Source organism: Anoplolepis gracilipes, chromosome 14 (assembly GCF_047496725.1).
Source record: "Anoplolepis gracilipes chromosome 14, ASM4749672v1, whole genome shotgun sequence".
Taxonomy (NCBI): Eukaryota; Metazoa; Arthropoda; class Insecta; order Hymenoptera; family Formicidae; genus Anoplolepis; species Anoplolepis gracilipes.
In genome coordinates, this window is record NC_132983.1 from 1962922 (window position 1) to 1978400 (window position 15479).

At 34.5% G+C, this 15479-nt stretch overlaps 3 protein-coding genes across 9 annotated transcripts in view; 1 reads left to right on the top strand and 2 right to left on the bottom strand.

The window, feature by feature from the left end:
* Positions 1-1874, bottom strand: part of LOC140673361 (uncharacterized) — a 36245-nt gene extending 34371 nt beyond the window's left edge. The window contains exon 1 of the mRNA XM_072906287.1: positions 1856-1874. The gene's annotated coding sequence lies outside the window, so the exon portion shown is untranslated. The remainder of the gene's footprint in view (positions 1-1855) is intronic.
* On the top strand, positions 446-5069 carry LOC140673365 (P protein). 2 transcript variants are annotated; one of them, XM_072906297.1, is made up of 17 exons: positions 446-717; positions 811-976; positions 1036-1104; positions 1182-1317; positions 1405-1477; positions 1615-1790; positions 1982-2085; positions 2164-2323; positions 2412-2483; positions 2566-2697; positions 2787-3041; positions 3118-3252; positions 3370-3564; positions 3697-3930; positions 4070-4328; positions 4585-4678; positions 4770-5068. In XM_072906297.1, the coding sequence occupies exons 1-17, from the start codon at positions 612-614 to the stop codon at positions 4858-4860; spliced, it is 2457 nt and encodes an 818-aa protein (XP_072762398.1). In that variant the 5' UTR covers positions 446-611; the 3' UTR covers positions 4861-5068. The 2 variants fall into 2 exon arrangements, with proteins under 2 accessions (XP_072762398.1, XP_072762399.1); XM_072906298.1 differs by lacking the exon at positions 1036-1104 and having other exon boundaries at positions 4770-5069.
* On the bottom strand, positions 1873-15029 carry Art4 (arginine methyltransferase 4). Of its 6 annotated transcripts, none has more exons than XR_012048050.1 (9): positions 14804-15028; positions 13934-14074; positions 13287-13781; positions 12911-13177; positions 12593-12815; positions 12197-12483; positions 10848-10888; positions 10437-10573; positions 1873-1891 (listed from the first exon to the last, which is right to left on the bottom strand). XR_012048050.1 is itself a non-coding variant. In XM_072906300.1 (8 exons), exons 1-8 carry the CDS (start codon positions 14934-14936, stop codon positions 10081-10083), a joined length of 1812 nt encoding a protein of 603 aa, XP_072762401.1. In that variant the 5' UTR covers positions 14937-15029; the 3' UTR covers positions 5393-10080. The 6 variants fall into 6 exon arrangements, 3 of the variants coding, with proteins under 3 accessions (XP_072762401.1, XP_072762402.1, XP_072762403.1); XR_012048048.1 differs by lacking the exon at positions 1873-1891 and adding an exon at positions 5393-10191; XR_012048049.1 differs by lacking the exon at positions 1873-1891 and adding an exon at positions 10072-10209.
* Positions 15030-15479: the final 450 nt, after the last annotated feature.

Sequence of the window (15479 nt, forward strand, 5' to 3'; positions counted from 1 at the left end):
ATCTAAAAATATTTTTAATTTGTATAACACATGAGGATACTACATATATAAATTGTAGAATAAAATTATTTTGCAATTGATTATTAAATAATATTATTTTCCATCTATGTATATAAATATATATATATATATTTTTTTTTCTTTTAATTTTTCCTAAATATTCAATATTTTAGGTAATAATAAAGCCTTCTAAAAATAAAAAAAATAGAAATTCTTCAATTTATATGTTAAAAAAATAGATTCAAATTTATATAAAATACGTGATTTTTCATATATAAACATTCTTACATATGTTTTTTGCTATTATGTGAAAATTTCTATTTATATCCGATAAATAATTTAATATATCGTTCTGTAATCATCATGTAGAGATTTTGTAAACTCGATGATTATATTTCCGTATGAGAAAAATAAACAATAAATAGAATGACCTCTGAGGATTTCGCTGATAAAATTTGGTCCGTAGTGGGAATGTGTCTTCGAAGATACAAACACAATGTGCGCGGCTGCGGTTTAACGTAGATAAGATGTCAAAATTAAATGAAACTATTAACATCTTAATATAGGAAGAAAGTTACGCACAATAACGAGAGACTTTAAAAACAGTTGTAATGTCACAAAACGATACGAGCGATGATGAAACGGATCTGCAAACACCTCAGGTGTTCGTCAAGACAGATTCAGGACGGATCTCTCACTGCAGTTGTAGCAACTCAGGTAGATATACAAAAAGTGTTATAAAAAAAAAATAATTAAAATAGGTCAGTCATAATTTTGAAATATAAATTTATAACGAGTATCCTCTCAAAGTTATGCGCAGTCCGATCAGTCCTTGCTCATCTGTCTCGAGTTCCATGCTGTTCGGACAGATCTCCGACGATGTGCTTCGTGCTTGGAGTCAGTTGCCGGAGGCGATCCGCCTGGATCCAAGATTGGCGGTTTTCCAGAGGGAATGCGACCGGATAGCGGAGACAAGGTAAGATAAAATGCAAATACGGTGAAAACGATGCTTCTAACGATAACGCGTATTCCCAGATCTATAGAGCGCGTGAAGAGAGACTGTCTGGTTGTCAACATGTGTCCGCAGCTCGTGACGCAAACTAAGTAGATTTTACATGGTTAATAAAACGGATGATTTCGAGAAAAACATAAACGTAATAATTCCCGTAATAATTTTGCAGCCTCCAAAGTCAAATTCAAACGATTCAGAGCAACGTCGACGAAGATGGGCAAGATATACACATGCAAGAGAAGCAGAAGCCGGTTTTGCGCTACTTGAGATTGATCACGCTCACCTGTTGTTGGCTACTATTTACGGTAAAGAAAAAAAAAAAATTATCGCACGTTAATTGTTGATTGACAATCTTTACTTATTATATACTTTGATTGCTTATTATGTTGCAGATAACACTCATGTTGAAGAGCGAAAGGGTCGAGACGATGTATCGGTTTTCTATCTTTGACGAACAACCTAAGAGTATCCTTCCGACCAAAAATTCGTCTCGTCTAAATTCGAGCGAAATATGATTTAACAAAATTAAAATTCACACGTAAATTCACCGAATGAAAAATTATTTTCCTTTTTACGTGGAATATCCTTAATGATATTGTCAGATTATCAAATCAGCGAATGTGTCACGAGCAAGTTGATTAGCATAAAGGTAGAAGGGCTATTGCTGCCCGTGGACAAACTCGAGCAGCATGTAAATTTATCTACGCGCCACTTAATGATATGGCTAGAATTTTATACACACGAGAATACGTCCTATGTCAACTTTGAGGGCTCAAAGGTATTTACATACATCATTTAAAAAAAATTAGCGATTATATAAAAATTATTACATTACGTACTCACGTTTTACGACGGTAGAATACGCCAATCCGGCCAATTCTGAAACAGAAAAAGACGAAAAAAAGAGATCAGTCATCTGGCAATGAGTGAACTATCATTTAATTTGCGCGCAATTTTTGTCAATTTCAGAACGTAAGTGACGTGTGGACCTTGCCATTACTGCCCGAAAACTTGATCAACATCTTTCCCGAACAGAGGCAGGAAAGAACTTTTAAAATAAATGTCAATAGCGAGTAATTATTTGTTATTTTTTAATTTTCTTATATAATATATATTTTTATGTCAACTGAAATATTTAATTTTATTCGTAGGGCATTGTCGCACGACGTAATGTTTATCATGTTCCGTACAAATTCGGAGTCGAGCCTTTCGTTTTCTTTAGCCTACAATCTGTCACCGATGAATAACGACGTTGCCATAATATACGCCGCTTTCGTTTTAATTAGCCTTTATGTTATGATCATTTTCGAGGTAATTAATATCGCGAAATATTTGCTATAGTTCCTGTAGACTCTACATATATTATCAATATTACATTTATTATATTCAACTATATCAGGTTGTACACAGAACTTTGGCTGCTATATTAGCGTCCACGATGTCTATTGCAATATTGGCGATTTTAAACGAGGTAATATATAAAAGATATAGTCCCCTTTCTGTGAATAATAAACTGTTGAATAACTGTTTAAAAAACAATATATTTGCTTTAGCGACCAAGTATGAATGAACTAATTTCTTGGATAGATATGGATACGTTGCTGCTATTGTTCTCTATGATGGTGCTGGTAGCCGTCATTGCTGAAACCGGGATATTCGACTGGTTTGCAGTCTACGCCTTCAAGGCGAGAAAAAAATGACATATATATATTTAATATCTAAAATAAAATGTTCGAAGCAATGACTTTAAATTCGCCATTTCCATTTGTTATAGATAACCGCCGGTAGATTATGGCCATTGATTATGGCTCTCTGCTTCTTCACCGCCTTTATGTCATCGATACTGGACAACGTGACAACCGTGCTCCTAATGACACCAGTGACTATTCGACTGTGCGAAGTGATGGAATTAAATCCGGTTCCAATCTTGACCTCCATGGTGGTTTATTCCAATATCGGAGGCGCGATGACGCCGGTTGGCGACCCGCCGAATGTTATCATCACTTCCAATAGAGACGTCCAGAACGCTGTGAGTGTTTGCTGCGATACTCTGTTTGAGAATAAATTGTCTCCTTGATTGAACCTTGATCATTATATCGTGGCAGGAAATCGACTTTGGCACATTCTCGTTACACATGAGTATCGGGGTGATACTGGTGTTGATCGTGGTTTCCGCGCAAATCCGTTACATTTTCCGAGACGTTGCGGTCCTCAGATTCAACGAGCCGCAAGATGTGCAGGTATGTACATCAGTGAAGAGAAAATCGAAGATTCCAATCATAATTAATTAATTTGTTATATAATTTAAATAGAGCGAATTAAGATTTCACAAATCTTACTTATCCGTCTACTCGTAGGATCTGAGACACATGATCGCTGTCTGGCAACGAGCAGCGGCGAGTCTCTCCAGTTATAGCAAGGACGAGAATCTGGTGAGGGAGACGTTGTTGAAGAAAGTGCAGCGTTTACTGTCGCAGCTAAAGAGGAAGTTGATAACAGGAAGCGCAGCGTTAGAAAAGTACAAGACCACACTCGAGGAATTACAGGAAAAGGTGAGCTTCCAAACATATCGCATATATATATATATATATATATATATATTAGAAGCTGTCAGTGTCTCAATTTATCTTGCTAGCTGGTAGACAATTTATGCATTTTTCTCGACAAGTGTCTTTCGTTTTCAGTATCCCATTAGGGATAAGTGGTTGCTGGTAAAGTCAGGATTTGTGCTGGCTTTAATCATCACCCTCTTCTTCCTGCACAGCTTGCCTCAAATGCATCTATCTCTGGGCTGGATCACCCTGATCGGCGTTTCGCTGCTTCTAATATTGGCCGACGGCGAGGATTTCGACGGTCTCATGGCGCGCGTCGAATGGAGCACGTTACTATTCTTCGCATCATTGTTTATTCTAATGGAGGTAACGTCAGAGTAAAATCTCTAGAAAAAAATGTCCACGTTAATTTCAATATGTATGTAAGTTTCCTCGAATCGCATACCTCGAGGTCACGTCGGAGTAAAAGATATTTTGACAGGAGACGTATTGAAATATTCCGTAGGCTCTCTCGCGTATGGGTCTCATCACTTGGATCGGCAAGCAAACCGAGTACTTAATTCTATCGGTTAACGAAGAGTCTCGATTAGCGGTTGCGATCCTGTTGTTGCTCTGGGTGTCGGCTATCGCGAGCTCCTTCGTCGACAACGTACCACTTGCTACCATGATGGTGAGAATCGCGTCGAATCTCGCGCAAAATCGCGAGCTCGCTTTGCCTATGCAACCCTTAATATGGGCATTGACATTTGGCGCTTGTATGGGAGGTAAGTAAAGTTAATCCAATGAGAATTGAAATAATTCAGTTTCAAGATCCCCATTTTAAATGTAAAAGCTTGAATAGAAAAAAAAATCTTTAGCTTTTCGTAAAGTATTTATTACGTTCCGATTAGTTCAATTATCATTGTGTTAGAAAAAACAAAGGCCATGCAAGTTGGTGTTCTTTAACACGAGCGCCAGCTTTTTTTAGTCTTTATATAAATGAATTAATAGTGTTGTTTAGCTCAATAGTTATGTTTAAAGGAAATGGAACTTTGATTGGAGCTACTGCCAACGTTGTTTGCATGGGTGTCGCGGAACAACACGGCTACAGATTTAGTTTCATTCAATTCTTCAAGTAAGATCGTGTTTCTTTCACAAAATTTGTGTCATTAAAATCACAATTAAAATCACAACTAAAGGTACGTTATTATCCTGATATATTGCAGGGTAGGATTTCCCATCATGATAACAAGCACCTTAACAATAACAGTATATCTGATGGTTGCCCACGTAGTCTTCAGCTGGAATGGAAAGTAAATATAAATGGAAAATGATATGAGAATAAAGATTTGTGTTCGGTGCACAAGAAACAATAAACTTGTAACGTATATTCGTAAAAATACTTATCGTGTAATTTTTTAGAAACAAATTAATATAATTACGTAACATTATCAAATAATCTCAATGAATTATTATGATACAAGTTTAACAAAATTGTTCACTTATAGCGTGCGACATAAAATCTTGAAAATCTACGTATTATAATTTTATTACATATTTATCATAATTTAAATATATATTTATATACTCTTTTATATATATATATATATATATATATATATATATATATATATATATATATGTTTTTTAAACATAATAGTATTTGTGTAAAAAAATTGTGAAGATATGATATCAGACATATATAATAATATAGTCATTTTATATATACATATATGTTTCACTTGTAATAAATATTTTTTAATTATTTATATCCCGATACAAAACACAATTATCTCAATATTATAAATAACAATATGTATAAACATAAAAGAATTGTAATTCAAATCTCTTTTCTAATTGTAAAAGAGTATTTAATGATCACATAAAATACATTTATATATGCTAAACAATTCGTTGAAATATTTTTATTAAAAATGAGGCTCTGTGAGAGAAGAGAAAAAAATACTCGAAGCTTGTCACTTCTTCAAAATCAAATAATTTATCACGCAAACTTATATTATTTGTAATATAAGTGTTGTGTGTTTCGCAATACAATCGCATTTGGATAGAAAAAAATTATTGAAACTTAAATATCTCATTTTACTATCTCTTACACGTAAAATCTGTATTCTAATAATTGACGATAAATTATTGTAATTGAAAAAGAAATTTATTAAAATTATTGTTATAAATATAAGCGTTATGAGTTCGCTGAACTCGTTTGCATTAAATCAGAAACTATCTTAGAGTTGTGTACATAGCACGGAAAAAAAATTTCTTACAAAGAAGCAGTAGGAGAGTCACAGATAGCTGCTGCAAAAATATATAGTCGTATTTACAATAAATATAACATATTAATGATGTGATGTTTAGAACAATGTTATTTTTTTGCTTTACTGCAATCCTGTTATTCGTAAGTACTACAATTTCTGATGTGTCAATTATTTGTCTTTCCACCTGCATTATAGAACTTTTTTTTTTTTTAAATATACGACATATCTCTTAATAAACATTTATAAAAGATTAAATAATTTGTAAATGTAAAAAAATAAAATTAAAATAGCTGCTTTTCAAATTTTGATTAAAATTGTTTAGAAATATTCAGAAAAGATATTCGTTAATTGCTGAAAAAATTAATAATGCGTTAAAAAAGTGTCACGTAAATGAAAAGTTTTACACAGGTTTGGCAAAGGAAACAATCAATTCGAGAAAAATTTATCTTAAACATATTACCGATCAATTTTACTACACAGTTACACTATAGATTATAGTTGTATAATTCTGATTTTATGCGATTACAATGTTTTTCGTAAAACCATGCTCTTATACGCTTTACCGGGATATGAATCGTAAACGTAAAATGTATTTTCGTCGTGATGCCGAATAGCGAAGTAACTTCGTCAAATAAAATCCAGACTGTAGCGCGCAGTAAAGGCATCCTTTGAGAGCTCGTTAATAACTACCTGAGATATCTTTTATATAGTTTTCAGTCGTTGAAACGCACAGATTTCTATATAACACTGCTGAACTATTTAATACTCGAACATACCGCCCGAAAACACACGCATGAATGAGAAAGAGAGATAACAAAGTATACCCCAGCTTAGCGATCGACGAAATGTACGAAATCCGATTACGACTCTTTGAGGCTTGAAAAGAGAAGACACTTCTCGGCGGAAGAAGATTGCGAGTGAGACATTGAAAACTTGAGCCGGTATAAAAAATGACATTAAAAAACACGAGACGACGAAAATCGTGACACAGACATATAACTGGGATGAGATATGTAATATCGCGTCAGTATGCTTTTCCGAGCGGCGGTGTAGCAGTCTTATATATTCGATATTCTAACGATACGATACGAAAAGAAAAACGCACACATTCACATTAATGTAAAATTGCATCGAAAACAACATCTAGAAACGATATTTTTAACATTATGATCATCTTCGATTTTTCCTCTGGTAAAATGTAAAAAAGAACAAAATTCAATTACATTCTAAATGTTGCTTTCGACGCTATTATCTCAAAGAAACGATTAGCGGAAGAAGCAGGCCCTTATATTAATTACAACAAATCATGCAATATTAGTAGCACTTGTGGAATGCCTGTCACAAGATTGGCTTGTGTATGTGTCGAGGCGCGCATTTAACAAGCGTATACGATACATCTCTTCCAGAAATACTTCATCGAGAAATAGCTGCGCGTTTATTTACATCTTTTACAAGTACGCGCGCAGAGTAAGAAAGAATCCTGTAGGGAAAGTAAGTACAAATTACCTAGCTTTGATTCAAAGTGCGTTACTCGTATCGTGGAGTTTCGAAGGAGAGGCTGTGAAGGTAATACGCAAGAAGCTGCTGCAAAAATAATCGTAATACATATTCACCACGATGAGGCGATGAGGTAACTAGGCGGTGTTATTGAAATCAGATGGCAAGTATGTGTGCAGATAACAAATAAAATATAACTTGCTTAAAATCTAATAAGACTTGAAAGAGTTGTCTTGAGATCTACGGTAGTGTTATTACAAGGTAATTCACACCAGAAACAGAATATACCTGTGAGAATAATCATTCTACATTTGAAGAAAAACATGTATAATTACACGATTTAGATACAATTTCAAATATTTCTATTCATTCGAAAATATATTTCATCTAAATGAAAAAAGAAACTTTTAACACGTTAGTAGTACAAACAGATGTTCTGCTTCTAATGAATCATCTTGTATATAATTAAACAATACATATGTAAAAATTATTCGAGGATGTATATGTATGTACAGCAGAGTCCATACACGTTTTCATGATTAATTGAATATCTTTCATACATACTCACTGAAATCTTTAATATATTATATAATATATATATATGTACATATACAATATATTACATAATATATAATATATTAATATATATATATTAATATATATATGTATATATTACGTATATATATAAAATATATATGTATATATAAACATACATATAATTCCAACAGATTTGACTTTGTATGCGAGATATTGTAATTAAATAGTTCAATATCTTTACAATTTAACTCTTTACACTCAAATTTCTGTTACCATATTAGCTTAATAAGAAAAGAAAATTGTAATATAAAAACAATCAATAATAATTTTCTCAAACAATTCTAACAAAAATAAATGAAATCACCTCGTCACGTATTATGCAAAATATAAAACCTACATTTATCAATAATTAAATTTTATATCGCTCTGTATCAATGTACGGAGTGCAAAAAGTTAAAAATGATAAAAAGCCATTATATGGCCGCATATGTCTCATTTCATAATATTATGAGTATAGAGAACACACATATACAAGTTTCCAAGCATCACTTATTACGTGTACAGATCATCCAAGCAAAAAGTGTCTATTTTCAAAGATTTTGACATCTGTTACTTTATCAATATATCATAATATACGTAAAAGTGATGCAAAACTTAATACAAAAATGGCATTGCCAATTTTTTTTATTACATAATTTGATATAGAAATTATAGCTGTAGTAAGAAGAAAGAATAGAAATCTCTGATATATATCTGTTTTAATTTCTGAATAATGTAACTTTAAACGCATGTAACAGTATTATCTGTGCAATGCACTTTTGATAAGAAGCTTGATGAGAATCTTTTAAAACAGACATTTTTCGCGACTACAATATATATATATCTAAAAAAAAAAAAAAAAAAAAAAAATTAAGTGTAACGCAAAATTATACCTTAGGAATTACACACATAGATCATCTTATATAAAACTATAAGATTCGAGCGCGATTCTTGCTTAATACATTTGTAACAAATCTGCAATTACACATTTACACACTATGGCAACGTAACTCGTTACATTTATAATTTAGGACGTTTTCATGATCGATCAGTTGCCGTTGTTTCTTTTTCTAGATGAAGTATCCCTATCTGTTTGCCTTCACATACATTCTCAGATATATACAATTTACCTATAAAAACGTAATCAATAGATGAGTAGTTGTTGCACACACATACCTATCAAACAATTAAAACATCTTGATATGAATTATTAGAGGGTGACTGAAATGTAATAGCTAATACTCATAAAAAGTTGTACTTTCTCATATATTGTCATGCTAACGTAATAAAGACACGTCGATTAAAAACAAGAGCAAGAAACAGCTGAATAACAGGTAATGCCACAGAGTGCTCTACAACATATGCCTAATGTATTATTGCTCTTTGCACTTCTCAAAATGTTCTCGAAACGCTGTTTGCCTATTCTAAAAACTCGTGTAAAAGTCGCTTGATATCGAAACTCAACCAAGCCAACGTCGCAGCTTAGTAAAATATGCCCCTATGTGTCTTTGAATACATAGTCGATTTTATAAATCATCATCGTTTCAATTATCAAATTAAACAAAGAAATCGCAACAATTCGCGATCAATTCATTCTCTCTTTCATCATAAATTATTCGCATTTCGCATTTTGTGTCAAAAACTTTGTCAAATATAGTGATGCCTATACTACAGAGCGACGACACTGTATTGTCATTAAAAAATATTATATTTTCACGTGGGTATATTTGGCAAGCATGCACGTCGATCTGGAAGATCCTTTCTCTTTTTTTTTTTCTAATTTTTCTCGAATAATAAATGACTAAATGGGACAGCCAATGAATCTAACCGTATAATCAATTAATGACAACTACGAGAGGACGGCTCGCAGTCTTTTCCAACGTGCCTCCCATTGAAACCTATTATTTTTTGCGGAATTCCAATCGAACGCAAACCCATGTCCAACAGTACTTTTGTTTAAATAAGCGACGTTATTGTAACCAAAGTCTGGATTAAAATTGGCCAAGTCGACGGTACTTAAAATCCGTACGGCAGACGAGAGTCGAAGTTTACTGGCCGGAGAGCTAAATACCAGTTTGCGGCTTTGCTTACTGTTGTTGCCACTGTCTCCAATACTGTTACAACTATTACGATCGTTTTGTAACTGTTTTACTTTGCGGGAATATTCGACGAGAAACGATTTCGCCGTAGATCATTGCCGATATACCTGCGGCGATAAACCGTTCCCAGGAGTCACATAGTCACCAATCATCAGGCTGGGATTCACTGGATAATGAGAAGAGTTGCCGAGGACCAGCGATTGCTGGAAAGTAACACCAAGCTGTAGCGCGAAAGTCACGCAAGCAGACGTATTGCTTTAGTTTCCGTCTCTTACGTTAATAATTAATATATAGCAAACTAGATTGTAAAAATTTTCAACGCAACAGTCGTTTCATGCTTGTGTGTCATTTTGTCCAGAGCGTTATTTTTATTAAAATAGAAAATACGCTCTTTGTTGTTCATAATAAATCACTGCGGATAAAATGTCAATATTCAAACGATACTTACAGTAGCGGGTGATGTAAACATGTTTGGAGTTATTCCACCGCCTATCAATTGTGCCGCTTGTGTGCTTGTGGCTGTACCTCCTACACGACCTCGTCCTGTACTCGAAATAGAACCAGGATGAATGTTTGGTTGTCCTCCTGTTACATAACAAATCATACATTATATATATATATATATATGTATATATATATGTATAAATAAGTTTTAACTATTAATAATAAAAGAATAAAAATATGTATACACATAAATATGTAAATCTTACTAATTTACTGAAACAATTGAGAAAAATATCATTTATTAAGTACTTAAAATAAAGACTCATATACTTCTCTTATTGAACGTTTACTCAGTAAAGATTGTTATTTAAAAAAACAATGTGTCAAAAAAAAAAAAAGGAATGTATGCGTTTACATCAGGCTCAAATGAAAAACTTGAATTCGGTTGAGGTACATCTAGAAATAAATAAAACATATTTATTTAAGAAGATTCTATAAGACATTTCTATAAATCAATATTAAAATACTTTATTATTAGTACTCAACAACAAAGTATTCTTATTCTGTTACTTGTATAGGTTTATTAACTGTACTAAATAAATAAAATAATTGTAGTTCTTTTATATATATCTAAAAAGTAGAAGAAAAAAAAAAAAAAAAAAAAAAAAAAAGAATATAAAACTCAATTTTTATAGATGGGATTAGAGTCGATAATTGAATATTTATATAAACCCATACTACTAAAAACAAGTTTATTTACATGAGTCAAATTCTACAAAATGTGTATAAATTAGAACAATCACAAGGAACTTTTTCTTCTTTGTACAAAGGTCTCCCATGATGTACAGTAATAAAATATGTGAGTCCATTCTGTAAGTACCATTACAATAAAAAGATCCGACAAATAATTTGACATTTATGTAGTTAACAATTATACTAACATCTGTAATTAAAACAATATTAGCGTATAAAAATCAAAAGTGATTTTTATTCATTGTCAGTTTTTTTTTTTCTCTAAATGTTTCGCTCCACTTCAAACTATAATTGTAACTATTATTCAAAGGGCTTTACAATTCCCAATTATGTATATACAATACATAAAAAAAGATTTATCAAACAATTAATCTAATAAAAATAGCCTGTATAACATTTTCATGTGTATCACTACATAAAAGTTTTACCAAAATTTTTTACAACCAACTATATTTCATGCCAATTTTTATTTAATGGTACATTTATATAGAAGGAGCCATTAAAATAATAGAAAATTTCAATCAAATGAACTTTAATCATAGAACAGTTTTTAAGAACAAAAATTATAACATTCTTGTGTTACAAGATGTTACATAAAATCTGATACGATGTAATATGATATAATACAATACAGTAAACGAAAAATATTACACAACTTGAGCAATATTAAATTTTAGAAATGTCCAATTGTAAAGAGCATTATTTATTATTTCTAAAATGTTTTTTGTTTAAATATTCTCTATGCTTTAAATATGTAGTAAATACATATATTAGAATATACTGGCCGAGAGAAGCAATCATTCAACGTGTGCGATCATGTAGGCATCCTTCATATATTTGTGACACAAGACTTTATAAATATATTTTCTACAAAAATCGGATGTTGGAGGATCAAAATTTCTTGGGCGTGATGCATGTGACAAATACGTCGATTACAATATTATATATTTCACACACGGCACGTAATTCAATACATGTAATGATACACTGAAGAGTCAAACCAAACCTTACCTATTGCCAGCAAATTATTTGGATTTACGGTCGCACTTGTGTCCATTGAGACCTCGCCGAGTCCATTAACGGACATTCCGTTGACCATATTCACCGCTTGTCGAGCACCTTGGGCATCCAAGGTTGTCCAATAAGATTCACTAGGCGAAGTATTATTTAAACCAGGAGGTGGTTGCGCTGCAGCGCCTGTATATCGGAAGTAAGGATTTTTCAAGTCTAAGGTGTTGCTACTGCTTTCCATATTCGTTCCTTCTAGCTTCAGTTCTATTGTTACATCGTAGGATTGTCTGAAATGTAATATACATAACAATAGCAGAATGTATAGAAGGAAATTTGCAACATATTGAAACTGAAGAGGATGGAACTAGAGAGGGAATCACAATAGCAGATATTTACCTTTTATTCGCTATAAGAATGACTTTCCCAGAAAGTAGTTGTCCACTTTTACAAAACAATGGATTTTCTAGGAGGCAACGTACTTGATACCAATGCGTGAGCGGTTCTGTAGGAGCTGTACTTAACCAAACTTGTTGCGTTGATCCAATAAATGCTACATCGAACCAGAAAGCTAGACCGTGGCATGTACCACTCTCCAGTATATGAAAATCGACATCTATTTCTATAGGAAATACAATTTTACAAAACGTTAGCACAGTGTGTTGAATTCTTTGTATAATTTATTTTTTCGACTTTCCAATTTTTTTAATTCCATACCTATTTTATGTAAATCAGTCTCATCAGCTGTTTGGAAGTCTACTATGTGTCTCACCGATTTCGCCATACATATTCTAATATCAAAAGTATCGACGATCGGCTGCCTAAAGTATTCTTTAATAGCGTTATTTCTCATAGCGGAGAGATCTACTCCATGGAAACATGTCTGATACCAAAAATTGGCTTTATTGAATTGTTCCATATAGAGATTCTCATCGGAGAAAGGCGCGATGTGCAAATCACCTCTAGAGGGAAACATTCTCCCGCCTGTGCATAAAAATAATTTAATTAAAAAAAGAAAACGAAAAAAAAAAAAAAAAAAAAAAAAGAAAAAGAAGAAAAACATATAAATTATGATACATCTTCAAATGCTTACCTGGAGCCAACCACTTCTTTGCATGCAAATAAGTTTCAAGCATTCTTTCGTTATATAACATGTATCCCATAGGCTCACTCACTATACAGTCCACACGTTCGGGTAAATCGATCTCTTCTATTTTTCCAGCTATGACTATTATTTTATCCGATAAATTATTAGCTGCAACTAACAGCTCGGCGTGGTTTGCCATGTTACTAGCTTCCACCGCATACACTTTCTTAGCACCAGCTTGTATGGCAAAAAATGATAATATACCAGAACCAGCGCCTACATCTAGTACAACCTTATTCTTAAAATCAGCCAAGTTTCCAAGGATCGCTCGTTGGTATGTACTAGTCCTAATATAATCCTGCATCATGTTTTGTTGTTGCGAGAGATAGCCATAAAATTGAAAATATTGCATCGCCGAGGATTCTTCTGTTCTCTCATTGAATGCCGATATACCTTTTCCTATTTTGAGTTTAGCTATGTGCGAATGAAAGTTGCGAAAATCTGTGAATCAAATGTATCTGCTGAAATTATCTTTCTTACAAGTATATACTTTTGTAAAAAGTATTATTGGAGCAAAAATGTACATTTTCACAATTTTTCAGATTTGAAAGTTTAATACAAGATGCGAGGTGTAAGAAGAATTATTGCCTCACCTGCTTCATTAGCAAATGTAATGAGTAAGCTATCTGTATCGAGTGTAAAAACATAACTTCGAGATGATACGCGAGAACATTCGGTACTAGGAGTCACTGGAAATTCCAACAGGCTTGTCTTTTCCTTGCTGTTAACGTCTCCTAAAAAGGATGTTGAACATATTAAATATTTGTTGACACACATATAAGAGAGATATGTTTTTATCCTGTTTTTATATCATATAAAAAAAAAAAAAAAAATACAAAAGAGACTTATTTACAAAATAAGAATATACTTGTACATACAGAGAGAAATATCATTAAAGTAGATTAATATATCTGATTAAAGTAATTGCAAATCAATAATTTGTACATTTCAACCTTCATCTGCCTATTTAAATAATGTCATCTCTCTCTCATCAAGTACAACATATATAATAGCATTGGATAGTGTGTGAATGATAGAATTTGATCCATTATTGTAATGATTCTTCACCGAGAGACTTTGTTATCGGCAAAAGCAATAAATATACACATTACTTCAAAAAAAAAGAAAAAAAAAAAAAAAACGAGGGAAAACAAGGAAAAAAAAAAAAAAAAGAAAAGTACACGAGTGGGAAGCTCGCCCGCGCTTCGACAGGCGACCTCGCGATACCCGAAAGAGATGTCGGCCGGCGATCGACCGGGGCCGCGAGGCCCGGCTGGGCGCGATCTTCCCGTGAGGGAGGGGAAAAAAAAAAGAGCAGTCGACGCGACAGGAAGTGTGGTTATGTCGCCCGGACGGCCGGATCGCGTGATCGATCAGCCGCGTCGCCGACGACGGTGCGGCCCCCGTCGACGACGACGACAATCCGGGGTCGACGACGTCCCCTGTATCAGCCGCGTCCGTACCTGAGACAAGCTCGACGCTGAGGCCCTGCGGGTCGTAATTGATATTGAGCGTGACCGGTTTGTTGTACTTCGGCGTGGACTGGCCATTGTTTGACAGAGTCGAGACCGCCACCGCGCGAAACGTCTTCGCCATTTTTCGCGACACCGCGTGTGTCAGCGCTTCCCGACGCGGTACCCTCTCTCTCTCTCTCTCTCTCTCTCTCTCTCTCTCTCGACTCTTCCACCTCTTCCTCCTCTTCCTCCTCCTCCTCCTCCTCCTCCTCCTCCTCCTCCTCCTTCTCCTCCTCCTCTTTCTGCCGACAGTGATGGCTCGCTCAAAACGTTGCACGTTACGCCGCTCCTGTCTCGCGTCTGTTGCCGCACTCGCGCGTGAGGAACAAAAGCGTGCCGCCGCACGCACGTACGGTATACGTACGTATATCCGACACCACGGGACAGGAGAAACCAACCCCCGGCCCTGCCGTCCCTACAAAATCGCGCGATTCTTGCTGTTCGCCGCCGGACGCCGCGAGGTGTCGCGAGAACCCGCTTACGGCGCCGTCGCCGTCGCCGTCGCCGCCGCCGCCGCCGCCGCCGCCGCCGCCGCCGCCGCCGCCTTCGCCTCCGCCTCCACACGCTGGCCACACGGATTAGCCGAGGATACGTAAAACGTGCGAATTTCACGTCTCTCGCTGCC

What these genes read in the sequence shown, in the direction of transcription:
- LOC140673365 (XM_072906297.1), top strand. Translation starts at nt 612, where the DNA reads ATGTCACAAAACGATACGAGCGATGATGAAACGGATCTGCAAACACCT. An exon ending in CTGCAGTTGTAGCAACTCAG is followed by an intron (nt 718 to 810) that starts GTAGATATACAA and finishes ATCCTCTCAAAG; the next exon opens with TTATGCGCAGTCCGATCAGT. An exon ending in GACCGGATAGCGGAGACAAG is followed by an intron (nt 977 to 1,035) that starts GTAAGATAAAAT and finishes GCGTATTCCCAG; the next exon opens with ATCTATAGAGCGCGTGAAGA.
- Art4 (XM_072906300.1), bottom strand. Translation starts at nt 14,936, where the DNA reads ATGGCGAAGACGTTTCGCGCGGTGGCGGTCTCGACTCTGTCAAACAAT. An exon ending in GACTGATTTACATAAAATAG is followed by an intron (nt 12,816 to 12,910) that starts GTATGGAATTAA and finishes TATTTCCTATAG; the next exon opens with AAATAGATGTCGATTTTCAT. An exon ending in ATTCTTATAGCGAATAAAAG is followed by an intron (nt 12,484 to 12,592) that starts GTAAATATCTGC and finishes ATTACATTTCAG; the next exon opens with ACAATCCTACGATGTAACAA.